At 38.2% G+C, this 26,317-nt stretch overlaps 1 protein-coding gene across 5 annotated transcripts in view; it reads left to right on the top strand.

Annotated features, from left to right (window-relative positions):
* Nucleotides 1–1,856: 1,856 nt before the first annotated feature.
* Nucleotides 1,857–26,317, top strand: part of camsap2a (calmodulin regulated spectrin-associated protein family, member 2a) — a 58,726-nt gene continuing 34,265 nt past the window's right edge. For 4 of the 5 annotated variants that reach the window (XM_057840805.1, XM_057840807.1, XM_057840806.1 and 1 more), the window contains exons 1-3: nucleotides 1,857–2,439; nucleotides 6,789–7,048; nucleotides 25,154–25,315. In XM_057840805.1, the coding sequence (XP_057696788.1) occupies nucleotides 2,304–2,439; nucleotides 6,789–7,048; nucleotides 25,154–25,315 (558 nt within the window). In that variant the 5' untranslated portion in view covers nucleotides 1,857–2,303. The remainder of the gene's footprint in view (nucleotides 2,440–6,788; nucleotides 7,049–25,153; nucleotides 25,316–26,317) is intronic. The other variant, XM_057840809.1, reaches the window with a different exon arrangement.

Genomic DNA, 26,317 nt, shown 5'->3' on the forward strand with positions numbered 1-26,317 from the left:
AAGGTTTTTTTTAAGCTTGAGAACGATAAACCAATATGACTGGATATCCGGTTTTACAGGTGAGAGATACAGATGTATTGATAGTAAAGTTACCATTCGACAGTAATTAGCCATTAAATATTCAATGAACCGATAGTAGAGATAGAATTCGGCTATCGCGAGCACAAGAATCGGCTTCTAATCCCTAGCTCAATGCATTGCTTAATATTTTACTTCACATGCTGCGCTTGTCATTCACCACACAGCGCACTTGGATCAAGACCGCACGTATGATATAATATGGACAAGCACTACTCACAGTCGTGGTTGCCTCAACTTCCCATGCATTTAGGCAGAACCGTTAGTCGCCGTCATTACCCGATCGTCACGGGCGTGTCATAACAACGCGAGAGCTAACGGAACCACTGTAACGCGCGCTCCGTAGCATTTTCTTCACAGCCCAAAACGAAACTAGTAGTGGCAACGAACCAACATGCTAAAACAATGGACAGTGTGATCACCGACGCCAGCGACGTGCAGCGATTGATATTCAACGCACCCAGGAAAACAAAAGTTGGACTTTGAAGTGATGAAGGCAGCCAGATCTGTTCGCATGGGACAGAGCTTGTGTGAAGTGTGGAGCGGTACAGAGATCGTGAGTTTTTAACCCTGAAAAATAACCCACTACAATGGTGGAAAGGGCGGCATATTGTTTCCACGAAACGCAGTCTACTTAAACATGAACATGTGGATTAGTTGATCTTCCTCAAGAAAAATCTGCCCTTCAAAAAAGATATGGACAGTGATGAGGAATAAAAAATGAGGAAGCACAGGCATAAGTGAATGACTTTGCTGTGTATTAGGTTAAAGAAATGATTATTGACCTGTCTGTCTAAAATGCCATGTTTTTATCCCCCCAATTATACCAGTTGTAAAGCATAATTTATTATTTATTTATGATAACACTAGCAAGTTTAATTCTTTTTTTTTTTTCTAGAGCTGCTGCATATAATTAATTTTTTTGTTTGTAAGATGTTTACGTTGAAAGTTTGCACTTAAATTACTTACCTCTTGTGTTAAAAACACCAGGAAATACAGTCATTGAATTACCGCACTTTATTGTTGTCTGTCACTGGAGTTTTATTTTATTATCAATCCCATCCAACAAAATGACGGTCATATATTAAGCCTTATTTCTTTTTTCATAAAAAAATAAAACATAACATTGGTATGAATTTTTTTTGTTTAATTTTGCTATATTAGAAATGTGGTCTTTTTACATGTTTAAAATACTGTACAAATACAACAAATATTTACTATTGTATTGTTTTTACTCTATCGAACCGTATCGTTCTTACACTGTATCGAATCGTATCGAATCGCTCGGCCTTAAAAATGTATCGTTTTTTTTTAATCGAATCGTAACCTGTGTATCTAGATTCATATCGAATCGGCTTCATGCCAGAGATTCTCAACCCTAGTTTTTATGGACACTATGTTCAAATAATCAGGTGAATTTTGCAGTGTATCAGCATCTTTGAGTAAAGTGTTTGGACATCAATAACTGATCATACTTTTGTGAGCGGTATATATATATATATATATATATAGAGAGAGAGAGAGAGAGAGAGAGAGAGAGAGAGAGAGAGATACAGTATATTTGTTTGTTTATTTAATTTATTGAATGCGCCATGAGATTATTCCTAATGTAAATTAACAACAACAACAACAAAAAGTGGAAGACCATGTGTTCTAACGTACTTGGACAATATGGAAGGATGATTCTGATTCTGAAGCAAGAATTCCATTCCATTTGTTCTGACTTTACTGAAAGCATCGTACGCGCATGCGTTGTACGTACAAGGGTGCAGAGGCTGTTGGAGCGTGGTGAAAGTGGCTGCCTGCTGCAGAGAGGGAAAACGCACCACGGCTCCAGCGCTATGAAAAACAAGTATAGACGCAAATCATACCGATTTTTCTCACTTGAATACATGGATGCTCAGAGAAGAAATCATATAATCCCATGTTCCACAGAATGGAAACCGTCACATTTCCGTCCATAATGAAGAACACTTTTCCTCGAGAAATTCAAGGAAAGCGACCCTGCTGCTTTGTGCAAAGGCGCCGGTCTCATCTGATGAATGGGTGAAAAACACCACGCTTCATTGTGTAAACGAGACTGGTTTGAGTGATAGGAACCCCTACCAACTCGCCCTTCCATTTCCACAATTGACAGCTGCTCATTGATTTCCACCGAATTCCATTTGGGATGCTTTGGAGCTGTTTTTCTGTTAAGGACTGAAGAAAAGGACTGCGTGGAAATTATGGGTGAAGTTCAGGACGTCAATGCGAAGAAGGTCTTCGTTGCTCCAGCTATCAAGTCTTTTGAACATTACGACTTCCCTCGAGCCAAAATTTGTTGCAGCTTCTCATGGCTTCTGTCCAAAGCATATGGGAGAGGTAGGTAAATCAGTTACCTTCGTCATTTGTTTTTATTATTCTTTAGCGCTTTTATTAATCTGCGATATGACTCTCGTTATGGTATGCATGTCACGAAAACAAGAACATCAAGAACCAAAATACAAAGCACATTATTTATTTAATTTAAGTGAACCGTCTTGACAAAGCAGCCTCTACGTCCTCAGATGGAGATTATGGATCACTCCGAATTTTAAAATGGAAAACGCAACGCATATTACTAGATAAGATACAAGCTATTACCAGAGTGGTTTACAGTGATCAATATGTTAGTCTTGCGTGATGGTAACAATGTTTTGGGTGTCAAGGAGTAACCTTGAAAACACTGCGCGTTTCATAATTAGAACAGTAACAGACATCATACTACTGTATGTGGGACACCTCATCTGGTACCATTAGATTTATTAAAGATGGTGATGCACATGACTTGATGCTCAAAAACATTTGTTTTTTCCTTATAATGGCCGAATGATGTGCAAGATGAAGAGTCCTTTTTACTCAGGATGTGTAATGAAAATACTGTAATGTGTATTCATCATAAACAATGCATGCATTGAATACTAATAGACAATAATGATGACATCTTCAGTGTTATGATTGGTTACGGAATATTCACCAACTGTAAAAGTGATTAATTCACTTGATGACAAATTTAAATATGTAAATAGTTCCTAAATAAATATATAAATCCTTTTTTTTTCTGCTGTCCTTTTACACCGACCAGTCAGGCCAATAAATTATCCATATTTATTTTGTTTTGATTGGCTAGCAACTAGAGTTAGGCGATATATAGTTATATAAAAAATAATTTCGATATATTTTTTTAATATGGTATGGAATTAGACTATATTGTATATATTAGGGCTGAACGATATAGGAAAAAACTGACATCGTGACTTCTGAGGGGTTTGCGATATATTGCGATATATTGTATACTGCGTTTGGTACTTAAAGTTAACGATGATTGACAGATTTGTAGCTTTGATCTGGCCAGAGACGCCTCACTAACTCTGATCAAAGGCACAAATGTTTTAATCATCGTTAAGCTTGGTACACACACTGAAGTGTGTTGTAGCAACTCATTCATTGTGTAAGTGAGAGGCTGTTCTCGGCAGTGTGAGCATCAAAGCAAATAAAAATAAAAATTCCGGCAGATTCTCGAAATCAGGTGACTCGGATTCTGACTCAGGTGCAAAAATATGTGATCGTGACATCCCTAGTATTCATTTAATACTGTTCAATCCAGGTTAAGGTGGTATTTCTGTGAATGATGAAGATTGGTTTATATAAAAGCCATGTCTCTGCACAATTGCTGCTTTTATGAAGAAAAGCAAAAGTATACATAAAAAAAAAAAAAAACAACAAAAAAACAGTCGCACGTCCTGGATGGGACTATTGCGCATTCGCACATTGCCATGGCGATATTCAAGCGATATATTGTGCAGGCCCACTATATATTGTTATAGTTCAACTTCAAATGTGCATCAAATGGAGCTTAATTTTCAAATAAAGTAGTCCTGTTATTCTACAGTATTGTTTTATTTATAATTTGAATAACTGCGCATTTTTTCATGAAGCAAGTGAAAAAAATTGTTCATATATTTCCTTTTGACACTTCACTAAAACAGCTTGTTTCAATGAAATTACTTGTGACATGTCATATTTGGCTTTTACTTAGAGTGAACATTTCCTCTGTGTTTTCAAAGAAAATATGGAGAAAGATATCGTATATAGATATCGATATTAAGCCTAAATATTAGGGATATCCCTGATCCGATCACGTGACCGGAAATCAGGTCGATCAGAACATTTTTCAGAGGATTGGAATCGGGTGAAAAGGATTGGGTTTTTAATTTTAAAAAACATTGTGCTGACTAGAGTCTCAAGTGTTAAGAGCCAGTTGACAGTTTACAGTACGTTTCTGCCACCTTGTGGTCATAAAAATTCATTGCATCCATCGGGTGATGCAGATTGGAACACAGACTCATTCACTTGCACAGTTCACAGCCTGTCGGTCACATTGACGCTGTAGTGTTCTTTATAGCTTGTAGCTCATGTGAAGTGTGGTGTCTACATGGTATTTGTATACTTGCATGTATTGCGCAACTGTTTGGAATGCAGGCATGTTTCTTTGTTTCTATCACAGCATTAAACAAATTATAAATTGTTATAATTATAAAAACAAGAAAATACAAAGCCTTTTTAAAAAAAAATATTTTTAAGGGCTAAGAAGTGACAAAATAATCCAGAAATACAAGAAACTAAAATATATATGTTTTATACACCGCAACACTCCCGGAAAAAGAGGAAGTACTGAAAACATTATAGTACTGTAACATGTTTGGAACTTTTGTTTTAAAAAAAAAAAAATCGGTATCGGATCGGGGCTCAGTATCGGCAGATCCTCAAAATCAGGTGACCCAGACTTGGATCTAAAAATAGGCAATCGGGACATCCTCACTAAATATATTTGGATATGACTTCTGGTCTCTATCGCCCAGCACTACTGGCAGCTGGTCCAGTTTACTCACAGTCTGCTGGGATAGGCTCCAATTCATCTGTGACTCTAGTGAGGATAAGAAGTACAGTGAATAGATGGCTCCATATTCAACAATTGTATGCATTTGCATCATTTCTATGCTATATATCTTAAAACTGATAGCACACAAAAAAAAATCCATACTGTACAGCAATTATACTGTCCTGGTATTGTTCACATTATTTTCATCGGCTCTACAATAATTTATGAATTCCTATTTTTTTGGCACAAAATGCTTGTACATTCATTGTCACTGTGTTGAAAAAGCCCAGAAAATATTAAATCCCTTGCAGATCTTCAGTTCACTGAATTGAATGGGCTGATTCCAAAAATACAGTCCTCCAGAGAGGGTGAGCGAGGGAGCAGGCTCTAACTCAGCCCACGCTTTTCTGTTCCGAGTCCTTCAAATGCATCTCCCTCATTGCATTTATGCAGGATCACTATGTATTCAAGAGGAGCCTGCTCAATTGGCCAGCTGTTTTATTGTAAGTAGTACAGTATTTGAAATGCACACTAAAATCTGGCTAAAGAGGCCCTGTCAAATAATTGTAATATTATTTTAAACTAATGAACAGTATGTATATGTGTTTACTGTATATACAAAAATGTGATTCGATGAGTATAGTCTAAATTAAATTTTGATTCACCCATTAATTGAATTTCTAAGAAATGCTGAAAAGAATGATTCATGCTCATGATCAGAGGAAACCGAAGGATTTGTGTGAATGCGTGCATTTCCTCATATTAGAAGCTACTATGCTAATCTTATCAGGGGCGATTTTTTTTTTTTTTTTTTTTTTTTGTCTAATGTGACAAAAAGGCCCCTCTAAGCCATACCACCAACTATATGTGCGTTTCCTCATATTAGAAGCTACTATGCTAATCTTATCAGGGGCATTTTTTTTTTTGGTCTAATGTGAGGAGAAGGGCCCTCTTAGCCATACCACCAACTATAAGTGGTGATGTAAATAACAAAATTTGGACTTCTGACTCATTTGCATAGAATTTAATATACAGGAGGAAATATTTATTATTGGCTATAATCAATATTCTATAACATAAATGTAAAAATTGAAATCTTTTGAGCAAAGAAAGCTGCTGATGTATTTCTGTTGACAAAGAGTCCATTTTCAGATGAGCTCATTGACAGCAGTCATGAGGAGGTGATTTATCGACTGACTGACTCTTTAAATTTGTTGAGTTGGGAAGTGTGAGCAATTGGTTTGACTCATTGCTTCATGCTCTTTAAAAAATCAATTTTTTACATCTATTTCTCTGGCGCCAAGCTTGCATTTGATAAACATTCCTAATCGTGTTCTTATCTTATCTATCTTGGCTTTAATCCACAATAAGAGAAAAAACAATCAATTAATTGTGTGTTAGCAGAAACTATTTCCCTGTGAATATTAATTTTTAATTTGCAAACTAAACAGTTGAAGTATTCTTTTTTGTTAGTGAAATGGAATCTATACACATCCATGAATGTAGATGCAAACACACACAAACAAGGTATCCTTTTGATTTGAAAGGGTTTTCCCTGGGAGCTGGAGAAACAGACTAGATGAATCGATAGAGTGGTGCTCTTGCCACGGTTGCCATAGTAACATTCTAGGTTTATCCATGTATCTTCGTGTCAAGCTATTGCATGGCAGAGTACCATAAATAAGCACTGTAAAAAAGTATTGAGAGAGAATCTTCTCACTGATGTGATTATTTGCACTTTGGGGAATTAAATGCTTCAGAATGCGGTAGTTTTAGATAATTACTTAATTTCCTCCCATTTCTTAAACAGACAGCATTCCAGCAGACTTGAAAGAGCCCTTCTACACAGACCAGTATGAGCAGGAGCATCTTAAGCCTCCTGTAGCCAGTCTCTTGCTGTCTGCTGACCTCTACTGCCGGGCCGCCAGCCTCATCTTGAAGACCAATCCTGCTGAGCCTCTATTGGGCCACGATGCCGTCATTCAGTCTCTTACTGAGCGAGGTCTCTTTGTCACTGACCATGATAGACTTGTCATGGAGAAGGACCTTCAAAAGAGGCCTCTTCAAATGGTAGGAGTGTTTTCATAATTTCAAAGAGTTTCTAGGGTTTCTATATTGTTGTTAACTTGTTTGGTGTCCTCTCTAGAGAGGACCCGGAGTGCAAAAAATTAAATAAATAAATACACAATTAACTAAATTATTAAATGTGTCATTAAAATGCTTATATTTCATTATTTATTTGTTATTTTCAATGCCTATTTATTTCAACTTTTATTTCATTTTCATTTATTTATTTCAATAATTATTTCACTTTTTATTTATTTCATTCTTGCACTGTTGTTTCCCTTATACAGCATGAAATAATTTCATTTATTTATTGGCTCGTCAAACTCGGTGGGCGTGAACTAGGCGGGGTTTTGGGTTGAGCAAGTCAAGCTACATGGCTCTTTAGCCAAGCTAGTGCTCCTTCTTTCCCAACATGGCAGCGTGGCAGCGATTGCTGAGGTTCTGCATGAACTTTCTTGGGATTTAATAACAAGATATGTTAGACTTAGCAGAACACGTTGACGCAGGAAATTCGAACCCTGAGCACGTGGCTTACAAAACACAGTGGTTTATCGCTGTTCTCACTGCATCAATCAATTCATGTGATCAGCATTTTGTTATCTTAACAGCTTCTAATGTATTGAGGAATTTTAAAAACAAAAAAAGAACACTTGGTTTTGCTTTAATACCTGATATTAGGTGCATTTTATTGGTGAGATTTTCCAGCTCTTATTTTGTCTTATCTTATTTTATCTATTTTATTTATAATGCAACACTTCATAATGATAACTGTTAAGTCTGCCAGTTAAGCATGAATTGAGCATCCTTGTTAGTTTGTGTCTGTGTCTCAATAGGAGGCGTTACTGCCTCGATGCGTTGCAAGTTGGTGTGTGCTAGAAACAATTAGGGCTCAGTATGCCTGCAGTCTGTTTGCAGAGTCTTGCTGCTTTTAATTTCACTTACATGCTAATTAAAAAGTTATTTAAGTTCTGCTGAACTTCAGCAAGAACATTTTAGCTGCGCTACCACTTTTAAAAAGAAGCGATTTTCAACAGCATTGAATAGTTTTAGTGCCTAACTGTCCATCGTTTAATTTAAATGTACTTTATGGAATTGTATTGTGATCTTTGATTAGACACGAACACTACTTTTTTTAGAGCTGTCTAATGGATATGGGATTGTATAGCTATCTAACACAGTAGATACACTGTAATGATCAAACAAAACTTTAAAATGGAGGTTTACATTAAATGAATTTACCTTGTCCCTTTGTACCACTTTTTTCTCTGTCCTCAGACATTTTTTATATACCGCGCCTAGTTCTGAAACTGTTCTGGAACTATGATTCCATTCTGAATTATTCATACAGTACATTGGGCCATTTCTTATAGGCTGTATTGGCTGAGCCAAAATTGTGTTGGTTCGTTCCACTGAAATGGATCTACATGACCTCTGCATTGTAATTTACATACGTTGCTAATTACTACCAAAAAAAAAAGTTCTACTCACGGTTTCCAGTCATTTTTTAGTAATTAGCGTTTTCGTGTCGGTCTTTTTTTCCCCCGTGGCGCAGTGATATTGATACGGCGGAGTCGTATCGTCAGTGTGTGAAGCCATTTTAGGTCACGTGCACCAATAGGAGACGAGGACTGTTGCTATGCACTTCAAAAACAAACAATATGGCGGCGACCGTGTCAAGCTACGACACGAGCGAAGATGAACCAAAGATAAGAAAACCGCATTCGGAATTTAGTCAAAAGGCATCGAAACGATGCTATATGCATCTCTCAACTGTCCAAGGGCGAAAAAGGGCAGGAATTTAGAAAAAACGTGCAGAGCCCGCGTGGTTGCGTCAGACAATGGCTTTCTCCCCAGGCTCCGTCGAAGGATCTTGCTGAAAATGCGACGACTGGGATTTTTAACGACATTCACTACAGGTAAGCCACACGCACGCCTTTACTACAAGGTTAATTGTTATTAACTTATGCTCAAAAAATTCTTATTTAAACTAGTGTTGTAACGATACCATTTTTTAGCCCAGATATCAATACCACTTTGTTATAAAATGTATATAGTGTACAGTGTGTCGAAAGTGAATCCAGTATAACTTTTTATTGCATACCAGTTATGGGTGACAATGGTTAAATAAAACTTTTGGCTCAAGAACATCAAGCTGTAGTCAATAAAAGCCCTGATACTGACGTGGCAGTGATTGCTGTAAGTCTGCAGATAGATTTACAGTGTAAATTGCATTTTTTCACAGGAGGAGGCAACAGAACGAGGACTGACGTCTCTAAGGTCTCTGCAGCTCCTGGCACTAGTGTGTGTTCAGCACTCATTGGCATCCATACATTCACAGGTTGTGACTCTGCTTGTGCCTTTCATGGCAAAGGCAAAAAAAACCTTTTCTTTTGCACGTCATAAAAAAGAATACCTGACTGGGTTTGCAAAGCTGGGCAGCAGTTTTAAACTTGACCTACAAACATTTAACACGTTGTGTAAATACGTGTGCCACCTTTTTGGCCAGTCATGTGCCAAAAATGATGCCAAATGCAGATCTTTCTGTATAGCCTCGTCAGCCTTGCCAGAACATTCTATTCCCCCCAAAACTGATGCTCTGTACCAACATTGCAGGACAGCAAACTATCAAGCAGCAATTATGAAACGTTGTCTGACAGTTAAAATGTGTGCCCCTTCACCCATTGGGAATGGGTGGGACATTGAGGATGGGCAGTTGGCAGTGACATGGATGACTAAAAATCCTGCCCCTGATACTGTTTTTCAAGTAGTCAACTGTAGTTGAAAGGCAACCAATTGTGACATGGGAAGATGTTCCTGTATGTCTGCAAAACTTAAACTTAAATTTATATCGGTGCCAAGCATGTGAGAATGTTTCCAAAGAAACAGAAGACATTTGGATGGGATGATGACTTTGAGTAAAGCGATTTTGAGGAGTAATGTTGTCATGTATAGTTTTACTATTCTTTTATTTCTTTTTTTTTTTTTTCGTTTTTCAATATTTGTATGTGTAATGTGTATTTTTATAGTATGAGACACTTCCATGTTTAAATAAATGTGTACCAACAGTACCATACTTCAATGATTCCAAACTTTTGTGTATATACAGTGTGATTAAAAAAGGCTGTGCCAAAATCAAAATGCCATGTCAAAAATGAAAAACATTAAAAAAAAAACTACCTTGGACAGATGTAGGAAGTAACTAAGTTTAATTTCATGTTTTCATAGTACTCAAATATGGCCATCACCAGCAGCATGGACAACATCAAGTTGACATGAGAATTCCTCCCTCCCGCGTTGATTGCGTCTGTTATGTAATCTTTCATGTCATCAATATTTGCTGGAAGTGGTGGAACATACACTTAGTGTATAACATACGTTATGTGCCATAAAGATGGATAACGAACTTTGTCTTTAACATACCAACACGTCCAGCAAGTACTGATGATGCGAAATATCGAACAACAGTTGCAATCAAGACAATAACTGCGACATGCACACGTTTGAGAGGAATTCTCATCGTGGCTTGATTTTGTCCGTGCTGCTGGGTGTGCTCACATTTGAGCACTTGTGAAACATGAAATAAAACTTGGAAGTTATCTTCAACACGTGTCCATCACTTCTTTTGTGATGTCTTTCATTTTTTAAGTATCACGTTATGATTTTGGCACATTATATTTTTGATCACCCGGTAATTTTTTTGTCTTATTCCATTTTTGCCATGATTCACATTTAGGAGGGTGTGGTAGCAATTGGGTTGATTTTCAGCTATTTATGATCATGGCGTGCATTTTTTATTTTATATATTTCATTGCATAGTAGGTTGTGATATTTTTAATATGACACATAAGCCTTTAGCTTAATTCAATATATATTTCATTGTGCTGGGTGCAAATCATTAATGTTGAAGTGTTTCCTTCAAGAAATTAGCTACATTTCTCATTCTGAATTCACCTATGTGTATACTAAGGCACCAATACTTGTTTCAAATGTTTGGTAGATGTGTTTATGACATTTGATAAAGATTTTGTGTTGCCAGAATTAATATAACACCGAAAACAAGCAAAAACAGCAACACTAGATCTGTATTTTTGTGTATTCACATCAAGATACATTTCTGGCTGGTGACTAAGTTAGGAGGGTATTGTCTTTGAAAAAAATACATTTTCTAAGCACTTTTTCCATGGTCCCAATAAAGCCATATTTCCACAAGCTTGTCCATTCGCAGCACTTCCTGGTCAACTCTAATCTTTTAATGGACGACGGTCTCACAGAAGAAGTTGCAGCTGTCAGTGAAGGGTGTTTCAGTTCTGAAAAACACGCACACACACATAAACCATGTGAGAACTGTTTCATCCATATCATATTTACATAATCTTCCAATCCAAATTATATAGGCTTGTCCATTCTGCCATTTTTTCCTGAATAAAATTATCAAATAGGTTTTTGGAACTACGGTTAAACAGACTAAATACTATGTTATTTGTCAATCTAAACTTTTTGCTCAAAGTTAACAATCTAACATCATAATAATGACCGCTACAGCCCAGAACTCACATTGCAAGTCTTAACTTCAATTGTGATCTGACCAGAAGCCCACAACTCCCATAGTTATTCACAACAAAAGGCGTGTGTGTGGCTTACCTGTAGTCAATGTCGTTAAAAATCCCAGTCGACGCATTTTCAGCAAGATCCTTCGACGGAGCCTGGAGAGAAAGCCATTGTCTGACGCAACCACGCGGGCTCTGCACGTTTTTTCTAAATTCCTGCCCTTTTTCGCCCTTGGACAGTTGAGAGATGCATATAGCATCGTTTCGATGCCTTTTGACTAAATTCCGAATGCGGTTTTCTTATCTTTGGTTCATCTTCGCTCGTGTCGTAGCTTGACACGGTCGCCGCCATATTGTTTGTTTTCGAAGTGCATAGCAACAGTCCTCGTCTCCTATTGGTGCACGTGACCTAAAATGGCTTCACACACTGACGATACGACTCCGCCGTATCAATATCACTGCGCCACGGGGGAAAAAAAGACCGACACGAAAACGCTAATTACTAAAAAATGACTGGAAACCGTGAGTAGAACTTTTTTTTTTGGTAGTAATTAGCAACGTCTGTAAATTACAATGCAGAGGTCATGTAGATCCATTTCAGTGGAACGAAATCCATTTTCTAAGCACTTTTTCCATGGTGCCAATACAGCCTATTACTGGACACTCCCACTGTGTTTTGCCTTCCCCCATCCACCTGTCTGTTCAGTCCCAACACTGCTCTCATCTTCCTTTGATGGAGCTGTTATATTTACATTCATTTTATAGTGGAGTAGTTGTCATTTACTGGTAATTGTTGCACTTACAGTATCTTTCATGATGGAGAAGATGCACAGGGTTCTCTCTGCTTGTCTCTATCTCTGCTGCTTCCATCACACTATTGGAAAGGCGCTCGGTTTCCATGGTAACACGCCAATGTGCGGGGTGTTGTTTGCTGGTGTGTGTGGGTGTTTGGGAGAGTAGGAAGAGCTCATGCTTGCACGTCATATGTTTGATGTGAATGATGGGGGGGATGGAACGGTGAGCACAATATATAAAGGGCCAAGCAGAAATTCTAACGTGCTCTAACACTCCCAAACACAGCAATGAAAGGAAAGGAGAATTTTTTTTTCTGCATTTAACAAAAATCCGCTGCCCAGATTTTTTTTCTGCAATTGTTCACATGCACAAAGAGGAGTGGAAGCATCAGTGTAGAAGGGAAGCTGATCCAAGTACTCTCTGTTCTCATCAGCCTCAGTGAAGTCACAGCCAGCATGTTGTGCTCAGTGCCAGCGGCCACTCTGGGACGACATAGCATGGATGGGTAGGCAGTGTGCTTATTACACGACGACCTTTTTCTCTGCTCACAACTGTCAACGGACTTTGTGTAGTAATAAGCTTTTTGAGTATGTGAACCAGTGAACGTTGTTTCCAGAAGAAATAGCCCCCCTGGTTAGATCTACAAAGGCTTTTGCCTTTTTTCCCCCTGTTACTATAAGGTATTTCATTTGATTTAGATAGAATTACTATTGTAATGAGTTTAAAACTGTATAGCAAATGGAAGAGCAGGTACAGGTACCACTTAGTAGTGGTGGTCAACAAACAAGAATCATGTTCAAATCAAGGCACAAAAATGAATGTGATGATTAAATGTTCTGTTCTATTCCTTGCATTCTGCTGTATCATCGGTACACATTTAATACTTGAGAGTAAAGACGATACTATTTATTGTCTCTTGTAGTCATTCCTATAATTGGCTAACATTGCGAAAAAATACCAACTCTGCGCTCTTTACATTCATACTTTTAGTGACTATTGATCAGTCCAGGATGTTGTCTGCCTGTCTCCCCTGGCATTTAAGCTGTGATAGACTCTAGGTTTTGATGTGACTCTGAAAAAGATAAAATGCAAAAATCTATTGATGGAATACAAAGGTGTTTTTCGATTTTTTTTTTTTTGCAGTTCTGCCCTATGTGATGAAGCTTTAATAAAACCTACCTGTAAGCGTAATCATACATTCATTCCTTCATGCATTCATTCAGCTTCCTTATCCTCACAAGGCTCAAACGTTGCTGGAGCATATCCCAATTAACGATGCCCAGAAGGTGCGTTACACCCTGAACTGGTTGCCAGCCCAGCCTTTAGTTCCTACATAATTTGAAAGTTAGTTTTGCGAACCGTAGTAATTGTATTTCAGAAAACTTCACTCCTATAAGTGATTGTAGACCACAGTTTATCTAAATCTCATTGTTTGGCAGGCTTTTAAATGAGCATATTATCTACCAAGCGAACTTTGAATCAGATAGGTAATCATCATAATTTGGATGTAAATTTATTAACCCTGATCCAAGATTATACAAAACTGCAGTCATTGGCATTAAGACGAACATTTTGGTTGAAATTCATCCTATGGCTAAAAATACATTAACTTGAATGCCACAATAAGAACAGGCTTTTTCAGTATTGCTTGCATAACAACTAAATAACATGGTACACGATTTTGACATGTTTACAATTTTTTCCACTCCTGTCTTTTCTGGGCAAATTGACTCATCAAACATACAGCTAGCCGACTAACCGGAAAAGTTGCATTCATTTAAAGTCAAGATTATGATTACTTAGTCACTGTACAGAGTCGAATAAAATGTTAAGACAGTTATTAAGCAATCTTACATCTTACTTTGAATCTTAATTCTTCATTTAACCCGTACATGTTTTACAAACTAAAATGAAACCTCCCAAATCTTAAAAATCTTCCACTTTAGCTTCATAATATCAGCCTAATAAGCAGGTTTCCTTTTTCTTTTTACATATACATTTACACATTTTTCATTGCATCACCTTTAACAACATACTTTTAATCACTCTACATAACTTGCATACCGTATATTTAATTCAGCTTCTGAACCGCTTATCCTCACTAACGTCACGGGGATGCTGGAACCTATCACAGCTATCTCCAGGCAGAAGGCAGGGTACACCCTGATCAGGTTGCCAGCCAGTCGCAGGGCACATACTAGTATAGACACACAAGCATTCACGTTCACACTAACACCTACGGACAATTTGGAGTGTTAAATCAGCATACCATGCACGTTTTTTGGGGGATGTGGCAGAAACCCGGAGAAAACCCACGCAGGCACGGGAAGATCATGCAAACTCCAAAGAGGAAGGCCGGAGCCGGGATTGAACTCACTATCCCAAAACTGTGAGGTGGATGTGCTAACCACTGTCTCATCACGCCACCTTTAAAATGTGAATTAGTTTAGAACAAGAATAATGTAGAAAAATGCTTGTCTTTATTTAATGCTTCATTAAGTGAGTCCACTGAAATTCACTCAAGCTTTGACGCCCGCGCTGCCGAGAACAGCCTCTGACAACGAAGATTGACGAAATAATGATTAACACATTTGTGCCTTTGATCGTGGAGCCTTTGCTTGCCAGATCAAAGCTTTGAACCTGTCAATTATCGTTAACTTTAAGTACCAAACACCAGCTGCACTGGTGTCTAAGGAAAGCAGCAGGATGGAGGGTGAGAAGGTGTTCGAGCATAAAGCGGAAAAACATAAATATATTTTCTTATTTGAAAACCTGATTCACCTGATTCCAATCCTCTGAAAAATGGCGCCATTGGCTCGATTTCCAATCACGTCATCGGATCGTTACATCCCTAATAAAAAAAAAAAATCAACTGCGGGTTAGTGCAACATTGTTAAATACTGCGGAATAAATGTCATTATTGTCACCTACATACAGGCGCGATAGGAAATGAGGTCATCTGAGTGCTTTTCAATGCTCAGTTGAGGTTTCATGATTGTATTTAATACTGGACAGATTTTTCTGGTGCCTTATGGCCGATGGCCGAGATGCTGAACATACCCCAATTTTTATTGATTTATTTTTACATTTTACTCCATATTTAAAACTTTCAGCCAATAGGAGGTCCAGGGGGCAGCAGTATATTACTATTTGGTTCAGTTGGTTTGTTTTCCCACAGGATACCCTTAGACTTGACTGAAGATGATGCTATAATCAGCAAAGCTTGTAGCTTAGGAGTCAGTGAGTTTCAAGGGCATACTGCAGCATGACGTAGTGAACCACTGTTCATCTTATAAACTAAAATGTCAATTCTCCTAAGGTTTTCCACAGAATTAAGGGATCCTGTCTGACTCTAAATCCACTTTGATAATAGTTACTGTAAATAGATTTCAGTCAATGTTCGAAAAAAATGCAGTGTGTGGTACCTCTAGGAATTTAATTTGCTCTAAGCCGATTTGTAAATTTAAACGGTCATATGTCGAGCAGTATTTTCCCAAAAGAATATATTATAATTCAATTAAATTGTTCCACAGCCCAAAAACCTATGTTAAATCGTTAATACATACTGCAGGTTCAATTACAAATAGCAATTACACATAGCAAAACAAATAAATTATGAATACAAATCATCATAATAATAAATCGTAACTAAAAGTGTTTTTATTGTCACCTTAACTTGTACAGACTAATGAACGGAGGTCAGAGGAGACGGGGGGTGGAGGTCTCATTATCCTTAATCCATATCAGCAAAAGGCATTCCATCTCCTCCGAAATAGCGCTATGACATTTAGAAAGGATAGTTGTCCCATTGGATGGTTTCTATCTGCTTGAGGACCTTCGAGATCGTAGACATATTCCAGCCATATTGTCGAGGCAGTTCACTGACGCGCACACCACCCTCATATTTTTCTATAATTTTTTTTCAATCTAGTATGCGTCACCTTTTTTCACGACCTGCACAAGAAAATCCACCTCGCTGCCGTCTTGCAGCAAAACAATGAAATTGCGATGCTGTCGTATTTCGCTCATGTTGTCACATTTCGAGACAAATGACTTGTCAAATTTTATGTTGGATCTCGAAAGGATCGTATGTCGATGCATTCATTTTGTCGAGGTACCACTGTATTGTAATTATGTATAAGGTCTTCAATATGAGGGATATGTCACCTTTTAGCAGATCATTGTGAAAAAAATATGAAACGCAGAAACGAAAGCCAAAAAAGTATATATGTAATATTGGAAAAATAAATCAATAGGTGTCTAACATAATGTACTAGTACTACGCAAGTGAAAACATAGGCAAGGTAAAAATTTACTTTCCTGATTTAAGTGTATGAGTCCAATCAAAATGAACATTGGGCATTTAGCAGGGTGTGTTATACAAATTATACGCTTTCGTGGAAATATGAAATAAAGCTCATCTGAAAGAATCATGTGCAATCAGCTAATCCAAATGTCAATCCTCATCACAATGGGACAGGCCTTACTTTAAATCGCAGTGCCTTTTCTGTGGGCAGTAAATACCCATCTGGATACAAAGGCTATTTTTCTTCCCTCTAGCATTCATCTGACATTCACACATAATCAGCTAATCTTTTCCTGGCCATCCATTTTTGTTTCACAGCAACTCACGAACACTTGCCAACTCATTAACAGCTTGTTTGCATAAAGTAGATAAAGGAAACACTTTTAAGTAACTAATATTAATATCTCAAAAACTGCAATGACATTCTTGGATATTCTATAGTACTGTGTGATATTTTTGGTCGATTGGCAGAGGGGATTGAATCGTGCATGGCAGCTACAATTTACACATTAGAGTTCCTGTAAATCCACGTATTTTAGTAATTTGTTTCAAAAACATGTAATATGTTTAAAATTAAGTGCTGAAAAAGTCATGAGACCTAGAACAATTTGGTGCAGAATTGCTGAAAATAGCAATAAACTTTCTTATTTTCTGGGCGGCCTAAATGAAGGACTTGCTGACGTCACTATATTCTAGGGTTTCTAACTCGCACCTTACATTGTATTGGCCAGGTGCACGAATATGGTGACTATTGATTTGTGTCAGCTCATAGACGTCCGTTTTAAACTGTCGGGAATTTGACAGCAAGAGAAAATTTTGAATGAGTCTTTAGGCATTAAGAAAAGACGATATTCCTTTCAAGCCATGGAGAGATATTATTAATTGCTGTGTGTCGTTCCATCATGTTGCAACGAAGAAGTGAGTGAGTTTCCAAGCTTTCAATAAAGGTATGTCAGTCAGTGGCTATCAGAGCTGAACGATAATGGAAAAAAACTGACACTGCAATTTTTTGGGGAGTTAGCGATAATTGCGATATTAAATCGAGAAGAATTTTCACCAGATGACTTGAATAGCTCTGTTTGGGAAGACTTTGGTTGACTCACTATGACCACATTGTATTCATTAAAGATGTCCCGATCCTAACACATAATCGAAAATCGGGCCGATCGCGCCATTTTTCAGATGATCAGAATCGGGTAAAAAGGATTGGGTTTTTAATTAAAAATACTGTATATATTTATGTTTTTCTATTCTCACCCTCCCTCCTGCTAAGCACTGCGACCAAACTGTTTTTCTTGGTCACCAGTGCAGCTGGCGTTTGTTACTTAAAGTTAACGATCGATCTTGCCTAAGACACCTCCGTAGGTCGACGATCAAAGGCAAAAATCATTGTTAAAGCGGAAATGTGAACTAAGGTTGGCCAACCATGTTTTTGAATAATATCAATGGCTAAACAATTATAAGCATATTTTCGTTATTTTTTTTAACGCAACCCTTCCAGATTCTTTGTTTAACCCATAGCAACGCCCTTGACAACGAAAATGCTTTTCTTCGGCAATCTTCGGAAATGACGTCACACCTAGAAGTGCGAGGGAAGTCCGCCATAGAACAGTATTGTTTGTTGCATTGTTTCTCGGTAAGATGCCACGGCGGTGTGTGGCGATGTTTTGTTCTCACTCTAACGAAAAGTTGTTTGAGTGGCCAAAGGATAGCAGGGCACGTAAATGGACATCTTTCGTCCTCACGAAGCGAATGAATCTCACGCCATCATCGAGTAGTGTTCTCTGCTACAAACACTTTGAAGATGCCTGCTTCCTTAAACCGGTCTGCTTATGATCAAGGATTTGCCAAAAAGTAAGTGTGATTTTTGGATAGATGACTGATGACTTTATCAAAGCAGAGCTGCCAACTGTTGTGGAATGTACAGTAGAAGCTAGCGACGTTAGCCGAAATCCAACTCGTTGCAATCCCCGATCATAGTTTTTGTTGTGCTCGCTAGGTTAAGCATGTTTAAATTGTGCGTCATCTACGATCTTGTCCGAAAGGGTTAATCCACTGTCAATCGGGAAAGGTGTGTAGATGTGCATATAACCAGGTCGGTGTCGTGGTAATTCACGGCCACGTTGCCGTAAGAGACACACACCGCCGGTGAGTTTGTGCACATTTATTTGTATTTGTATTATGTATTTCCACCTTCATGCTCCAAGCATTGCATTGCATTTGTACGGTTCGGCGTTTCTTTCACGGTGATCGCTTGATAGCCTTCTAGTTTGTGTTTTACGAGAGCCGCTGAAAGGTGACAACTAGTGTGTTGGCACTGAGTCAATCTCGCAGCGAATCAGTGAGCGGCTCAAGTCACGCAGTGAATCATGGGAAATGTAGTCTCGGGACAACACTGAAGTGGTGCTTTGTAATCTGTTCGCTTGTGTGAAAAAACTACATTTCCTCACACCATTAGACGCCACTTCCTGCCGAGAGCCCCAAGCTGTGTTTGTACTGTTAGCTCCATATGTATCCAAGAAACAAAGTTGTCAGCACGCCGTGTGTTTGATACCTTTGTCAACAAAAAGCTCATAACAAGACACTATGCATGATCTGTTTAAGAGACGCTGGGACTGGAAGTAGTAGTAGCTGGTAGTACGAGGCGAGGCGGAGATGAGCGAGAAGCAAAACTTTGCGGTCGAATGTGAAGGCAGTCCGCTATTATTTTGTTTTCTTATTGTTGCCACAATAAAGTGGAGAAAGCCATCAACGACTCCTTCTTTCCCCCCAACGTTTTTATATTATTATTTTATATGCACGAGAGCTGCCGGATCTGCCAAAATTAACATGAAGTCTGATTATTATTTTTTTAAACAATGTCATCAGATAGACAAAAACATAAAATTATGTGCAAATGCCTGCATCTTCAAATCATGAAAATAATAACAGCCTATATCTTACGAATCTTGTAATCTCAATGGGTCTTGTCTACTTTCCATGTCAGGTAGACTAGGCACATTATTTGCATCCTGATTAGCGTCTGGCTAATACATGTTAGGTCCAACATAAAATGCCAGCCTCCTCTTCTTCCTCCAACTCTTCAAAAACTTGGATCTCCTCCCTTGCGCTCGATCTATCGCTTATATCGCTGTTTGAATCATTGTTTGAAGGGCTTTTATGGCGGCCGTATGTATGGAGTGCTGCCATCGCTGTTCTCGGTGTTACGTATCACCTCCGGGTTCATCCCCTTTCAGGCTCGAACTTCGGAAACACAATTATTTTGTCAAATATACAACAGATAAATTATTTTTTTCATGCTTTATTTGTTGGACAATGTTTAATTACTTTAATCAATTTGTTACCCTATTTGGCATGTGATGAAATTACTTCACATTTCTGCTTTAAAGCTTAGTACACAGTCTGAAGTGTGCTGTGGTGACTCATTCATTCAGTAAGTGAGAGGCAGCGTATAAATCAATATCTGAAGCTTATTGGGGAGATGAGATCAGATGAAAGAGGGCAATTCCCTCCAAAGAAAGCAGTCACGTTTGAATTGGGCTTATCGAGAGCTCTTCATTTATTGTGGCTACATCCAGAAGTAATGTAGTAACTAATACCATGACTTTTTTTTGTTTTGTTTTATTTGTTAGTTAGTTAGTTAGTTAGTTAGTTAGTTTGTTTGTTTGTTTGTTTGTTTTGTTTGGTTAATGTTTTCCAAGGAAATTATCTCAGTGCTTGGACAGACTCAATGAAGGCGAAGAAAAAACAGCTTGGCAGCCTGTTATTAAAAGGGATTGGTTTACTCCTAGGTTGCCACAGACTCCAAATTTAGCATAGCACTCGTAAGCATCATAGAGAAAGTGGTTCTATGAAACAATAGTGCAAATTTCTTTAAAAGCGACAGACATCATATTTCTTGGAAAATCTGGGGAATTCATTGCCTGCTAGGGGAAGGTCAAAATGTAGAATTGAAATGTATTGATCCTGACTAATTGTAGTTTACAGTAATATAGGGGGACCAAACGTCCTCTTTTGCGTGTACATGTCCACTTTTTACATTCTGTCTGTGGCGTCCGGCGGGGTTTTATAAATTCATGAAAAAAATTTTTGACTGACGATTTGCACAGAATACTACGGTGCTGTCGGGCCTATGATGTCTTTCCAAAGAGCCTGCCCAGTTGTTAAGACTTGCGTTCAATACGTATACAATCAAATGCTCATGTCCCTAAAAGCGCAATTAAGTCGAAAATATATTTTGGATACAAATTTGCGCATGCGTGCACAGTCACAGACTGGCTCTATCATGGTGTCAACTGTTAATTCTCATTCACAAACAAACCTTTGTGAGTCGTGACTACAGGAGCTCACAGGCTATCGATATGTACACTTGCTAAACTTACCTTTGGCAACTGCTGACTTCTGTTGGAGCTTTGTACTGGTGTAATCCAGTGTTTCCCACAGGATTTTAGGAGACTGTGGTGGGAGGGTCTCCGACCCTCAGGGTAGGGTGTGTGTGTACATTTTCAACCCTGGTGTATCTCTTTAGGGCATTTTGAGACCACTGAATGTAATATAAATTGCTGTATGCGGTGTTGCCGGATCGCGCCAAATGCAGCAGAATGCAGCAGACAGTAGTCCCGTAGCCTGGTACACCAGACTCAGCGGCAATATGTTCCAATCCGCGGTAAATTCGGTTTTACATGACCAAAAACACATCGAGTCGCTAAAACCAAGTCTGTCTCGCGCTAGCCATGTTGAATATGTTGAAATGTCTCTCGCTAGTTTTTTTGTCGCTTTACCGACGTCGCGTCAGCCCGTCGCTGATTGGTCCGCTCCTCTGTCTATTTGCTGTGGCTGGCTCCGCCCTGGAAATTTTTTTCTGCTGAATGGTGGCCAGACTCATACTCTCATAGCCAGGCATGAAAATGGGTCAGGGGTTAAAAAGGTGAGAAGGGTGTGGAGGAAATATGTTCCAGTACACTGTACACCCCAACAAAATATTGAGCTCTGTCGGCCCACACTGTGTTTCGTGCAGAGACCGGTGGAGGGGCGGGTGCTCGTAGATCAAAAGGGGCACATGAATAAGTATTTAATACACCTTAAAACAACATAACTTCAATTTTAACCAGCTTTAGATAATAATTGGCTGCGACTGTGACATACTTTAATTGGGAGGGGGTAACAGTGAATAGAAATCAAAACTGTCATCAACACTTTCTGGCTGTGACTCAGTCAGTCTGTCTCTTTTGTTCCTTCAACCTCTGCATCAAAACTTCCTTCCTCAACTTGTTCATCTGAGAACAAACCACATCAGATGGTCACTGAGCCACCAACAGCACAGTTTTCTCAAAACTATTATTTCATTATTATCCATACTTAACAACTCTAGCACCTAATGATTAATAAAGCAATGACATAAAATCTTATGGAAAAATAACATTGTAATTGTGTTTATAATTGTATTTAATACCCGACTATCCTTGCAATCTTGTTCTTACCAGGTCTGCTATTCACCCAGCTGATGAAGTATCCACTGCCTTTAGCAGCCTCATCCAACTCCTTTTTTTAATCCCTCAATCTCCTTTCCCTACGAGGCATATCTATGTAATGAAATATAAATATTAAAAAAAAAAAAAAAAAAAAAAAAAAAACAGACTCCCCGGTGGCTTTTAGTTTTAAAGCTTTCTTAATTTCTTTCTCTCTCAATAACGATGGAGGTAGATTTGTGTTTTTATTATTCAATCAAAAAACAAAGTTACTTCTATCAAAAAAAAAAGTTGCTTCAATTAAAATACAGCATATACTTTTAATCCCAAAAAAGTCACTTCAATTAAAAAAATTGTTTTTGATTGCAAAAATAAATTTGAGACAAAAAAAGCATTTGAAAACTATTTTTCTTGATTGAAACAAATTTTTCCATTGAAGTAATGTTGTTTTGCGTTTGGGCCACATTTTGGCTAGGACATTTGTGTCTTCACTTCAATCAAATAAGTTGCTTCAAACAAAATATATATATATATATAAAAAGAAAAACTTTGCACATGTGTCAGTCACCGTTTAACAAAGCCTGAGAGGGTTCGAGTAGACTCACTATGAAGTATTTAATAAAGCCAAGCATTTTCTTACTACTACTTCTTGTTTAAAAAATAATTCGGTGGGGCAGTAACATGTTTAAAACTTTTCATAATTCTTACATTTTGAAGTGCTTGAAAACCATTTATAAATGATACTTTGGTGAAAAAAATGAAAAAACATATCTTATATATAGTTATCTTTTTTCCAATGTAAAATCTGAATAAATACAGTGAACACGCACAAAAAAATGGGGGTCGCTACTTCGGGGTTTTCACTTATTGCGGCGGGTTCTGGTCCCCATTAACCGCGAAAAACGAGGGATCCCTGTATTTCTGAAAAGCTTTAAGAAGCAAGAGTCATTCCCACCACTCGTCGGGCTGGTGTTGTGTCGACACCGGCCGTCAGCTCAAGTCCCAGCCGAAAATAACGCGTCTCAGGTGGACGACGGGAGCGATACGAGGCGCCCCCCTCCATCCGAGAGCATGCCTCTTAATTTGACTCAACAGTGTGTTTCTTTGTTTATATTACCGCTAAATACACAAGCTTGACGCTAATTTAACGGGAGCTATTTTTTTTCATGAAAGATTTGGCTAGCTCTGGCAGTGTTCAACGCAAGCTGCAACGAATGGCAGTAACTTTTTTATATTGCAAAATGTGAAAACGATTGAAACCATTACTCACCAAATTCAATCTGCTGGCAAATACAGGCAAGTGTGTATGCTGCGCACTGGCCTGCCCTGGTGTGGATAAGGCCTGCTTTTTGTTTTCGCAGCTTTGCAATGCAACCAAAGGCTCTCCGAGCACTCCATGTTCACGTAAGGAGTGCACGCGTTTGGAATAATGGAACGCAGCTTGGGCCGATGATTGGTTCTCGTCAGCGAAGCATCTAGAAGGATTTGCTGACTGTCCAAGTGTTCCTTTTTTAAAGAACCGATTTCTTAAGTGCTCAGTTTACGTACTAAGTTAATCACATGATGATAATAATAATAATTAAATAAAACCTCCCGACTCCCCCCCCTCCTCCCAAAAAGAATTTCTCCTCGGATCTACGCAATTCACGTAGGTCGCCCTTTTTGACTTCAAAACGGCGAATTTCACCGAAAGGTGAGAGATTTTCATGCCTGCATAGCACAGCTATGAGTCTGGTGTACCAGGCTAGTAGTCCCGTCTATGAGCGCGACCTGTTGGCGCGTGTGTCTGTGTGTGTGCACGCACGAACGCGCGCGCTCTCGCTCGCGCGGGTAGTGGAGTGGAGTGGGCTACAGCTGTGTAATCGGCTGACTGACGCATCTGATTATTATCTTTATTTTATTTTATTTTTTTTTCCGGCGGGGGGGGGCAAACGAGACTGTGGCGGGCCCAAACGAGCCGCCACAGTCTCGTTCATTGGTGGGAAACACTGTTGTAAAATCCTGTTTATTGTCGCATCATTACGCTGCCAATGATTGTAAACTTTTATAGCAATGTTTGATTTTTGCCTCGGCTGCCAGTGCTAGCTGTCAGTAAGGTAAGCCGTGCTAGGGATTATGGGATATGGAGTTTTGAAGTGCTGCGTTTGGAACATGCTCGTCGAATTGTTTGTCAGTTTATTTCAGTTTATTGGTTGCGTGCAATCTAGAACATTGTATGAGAATATTAATTGAGTGGAAATAACAGTTTGTCAACAACAATTGTAATGATAGTCTTGAGGCTACGGTTCAATTTGCATTATTTCACTGGAAGGAGAAATTAGCTTTTTGTTGGATTTAGCTGGATTTTCTACAGAAGAGGTATTATTTAAAACATTGTTTCAGATTATTTATTTTTACAGTAAGAATTGAAGAGACAGCTATTATTTTGTTCAAGGATTCAAGTACTCGCCAATACAGAAGAGGCATTTTTTAAAATCACTATTTAAGTCAGTGTTTTTTTGCATTATTATTTTAGGAATAACAAAGCCTGTTAGTTACCCTCTGCGAATTTGAATTAGTGTCTTTGGTTGTATAGCTATTATTTTATTTATTTATTTATTTTTTTTTTTATAAAACTGATTTTTTTCTATTCAGACGGAGGAGGCACACTTTAGATATATTAAAGTGATAAGGCATCTTTGAGTGAACTGCAAGTAAAATGTATGTACTGTATCTCGAATCCGAGCCAAGTGTCCTCTTTTTTGGAAATCAAAATATGGTCACTTTACATTGATAGCATTAGTAATAAGTACTGCATAGCACACTTAACCACACAACTACTGGTAATATGAAAATTAAAAAAAAAAACAATATGGTTGCTAATTATAATTGATTGATGTACAGTGTTTGAAAATTATCTGCTTGTCCTCCCTATCTCATGAATGCCAGTCTAGCACCTTGATACAAGTGATGGTGTAATTTAATAACCACCCTCTAATTCTTCTTTTTGCAGAGTGCCCATCTGGCAATGATTGACTCTCTGATGATGGCATACTCAGTGGACACTTTGATTGTGGAGAAGGTGATGGCCAGCATTCGTCAATATTCATCCTGCTACTCTGAAGAGGAAATGCCATCCGACTCAGAGGGCGCAGTTACCACCTGGATCAACAAGGTTGGTGGCAGTCAGCATTTCAGTTGTATGTACACTTGTGTATGTGCACAACGGAATAGCCACTGTAATTCAGTACGGTTCAATAATCAACCGTATTGCACACTTTGCTCAGTAAACCACATAAAACACTTGGCTGTAAAGGCTTGCTGGTCAGCCATATGGCTCTTCCTCGAGTGTGCTGTGATTCCAAAGGTCTGAAACTCTTCTTAAGCGAGTGAACTAAGTACAATTAGTATTTTAATTCTAGAGATACCATATTGGCCTGAACATAAGACGGCCCTGATTATAAGACGAACCCCTCTTTTTAAAGACTCAAGATTGAAAAAAGACTTTTTGAACCCCAAATAAATTAATATACAGAAAATAATTACAGTACATCTGAAACAAATGATTATAACAATATATTTCAGAGAAAAATCATGTTATTTTGCCTCATTCAAATCTTCATATCTGAACATTTAAATATGTGAACTAAAGTGCAATCACATTCGTAAATGAATGGCTTCTGGTTTTGGAAATGTAAATAAACCAATCTATTGTGATAAAACAACAAAATTGCAACAACTGCATTAACCATCAAAGTGAAGTCTAACTGTAACTGTAGTCTTGAAACAAATCTGAATAAGGAAAAACATTGCAATAAAATAATGCAAACTGGTTAAACTAGTAGCTGAGATCTGTCATGACAGATCATCGCTTCAGTGATATCTGACGCCATCTAGCGTCGTGAATGGGGGAGAGAAGCTGAGATCTGTCATAACAGAACATCGCTTCAATGATATCTTGCGTCATCTGGCGTCGTGAATGGGTATAATGTGTAGACCACGAATATGAAACGACCCCCTCTTTTTCAATCTTATTTCAATGCAAAAAACACAGTCTTATATTCGGGCCAATACGATAATTTTGGTTTTCCAGTAAAATATAAAAGATTTAAGAGATTTTTTAAAACTGAATATATAATTTTCTCTTATGCAATCGTTCTCCATTATAAATATTTGC

Source organism: Corythoichthys intestinalis, chromosome 7 (assembly GCF_030265065.1).
Source record: "Corythoichthys intestinalis isolate RoL2023-P3 chromosome 7, ASM3026506v1, whole genome shotgun sequence".
Taxonomy (NCBI): domain Eukaryota; kingdom Metazoa; phylum Chordata; class Actinopteri; order Syngnathiformes; family Syngnathidae; genus Corythoichthys; species Corythoichthys intestinalis.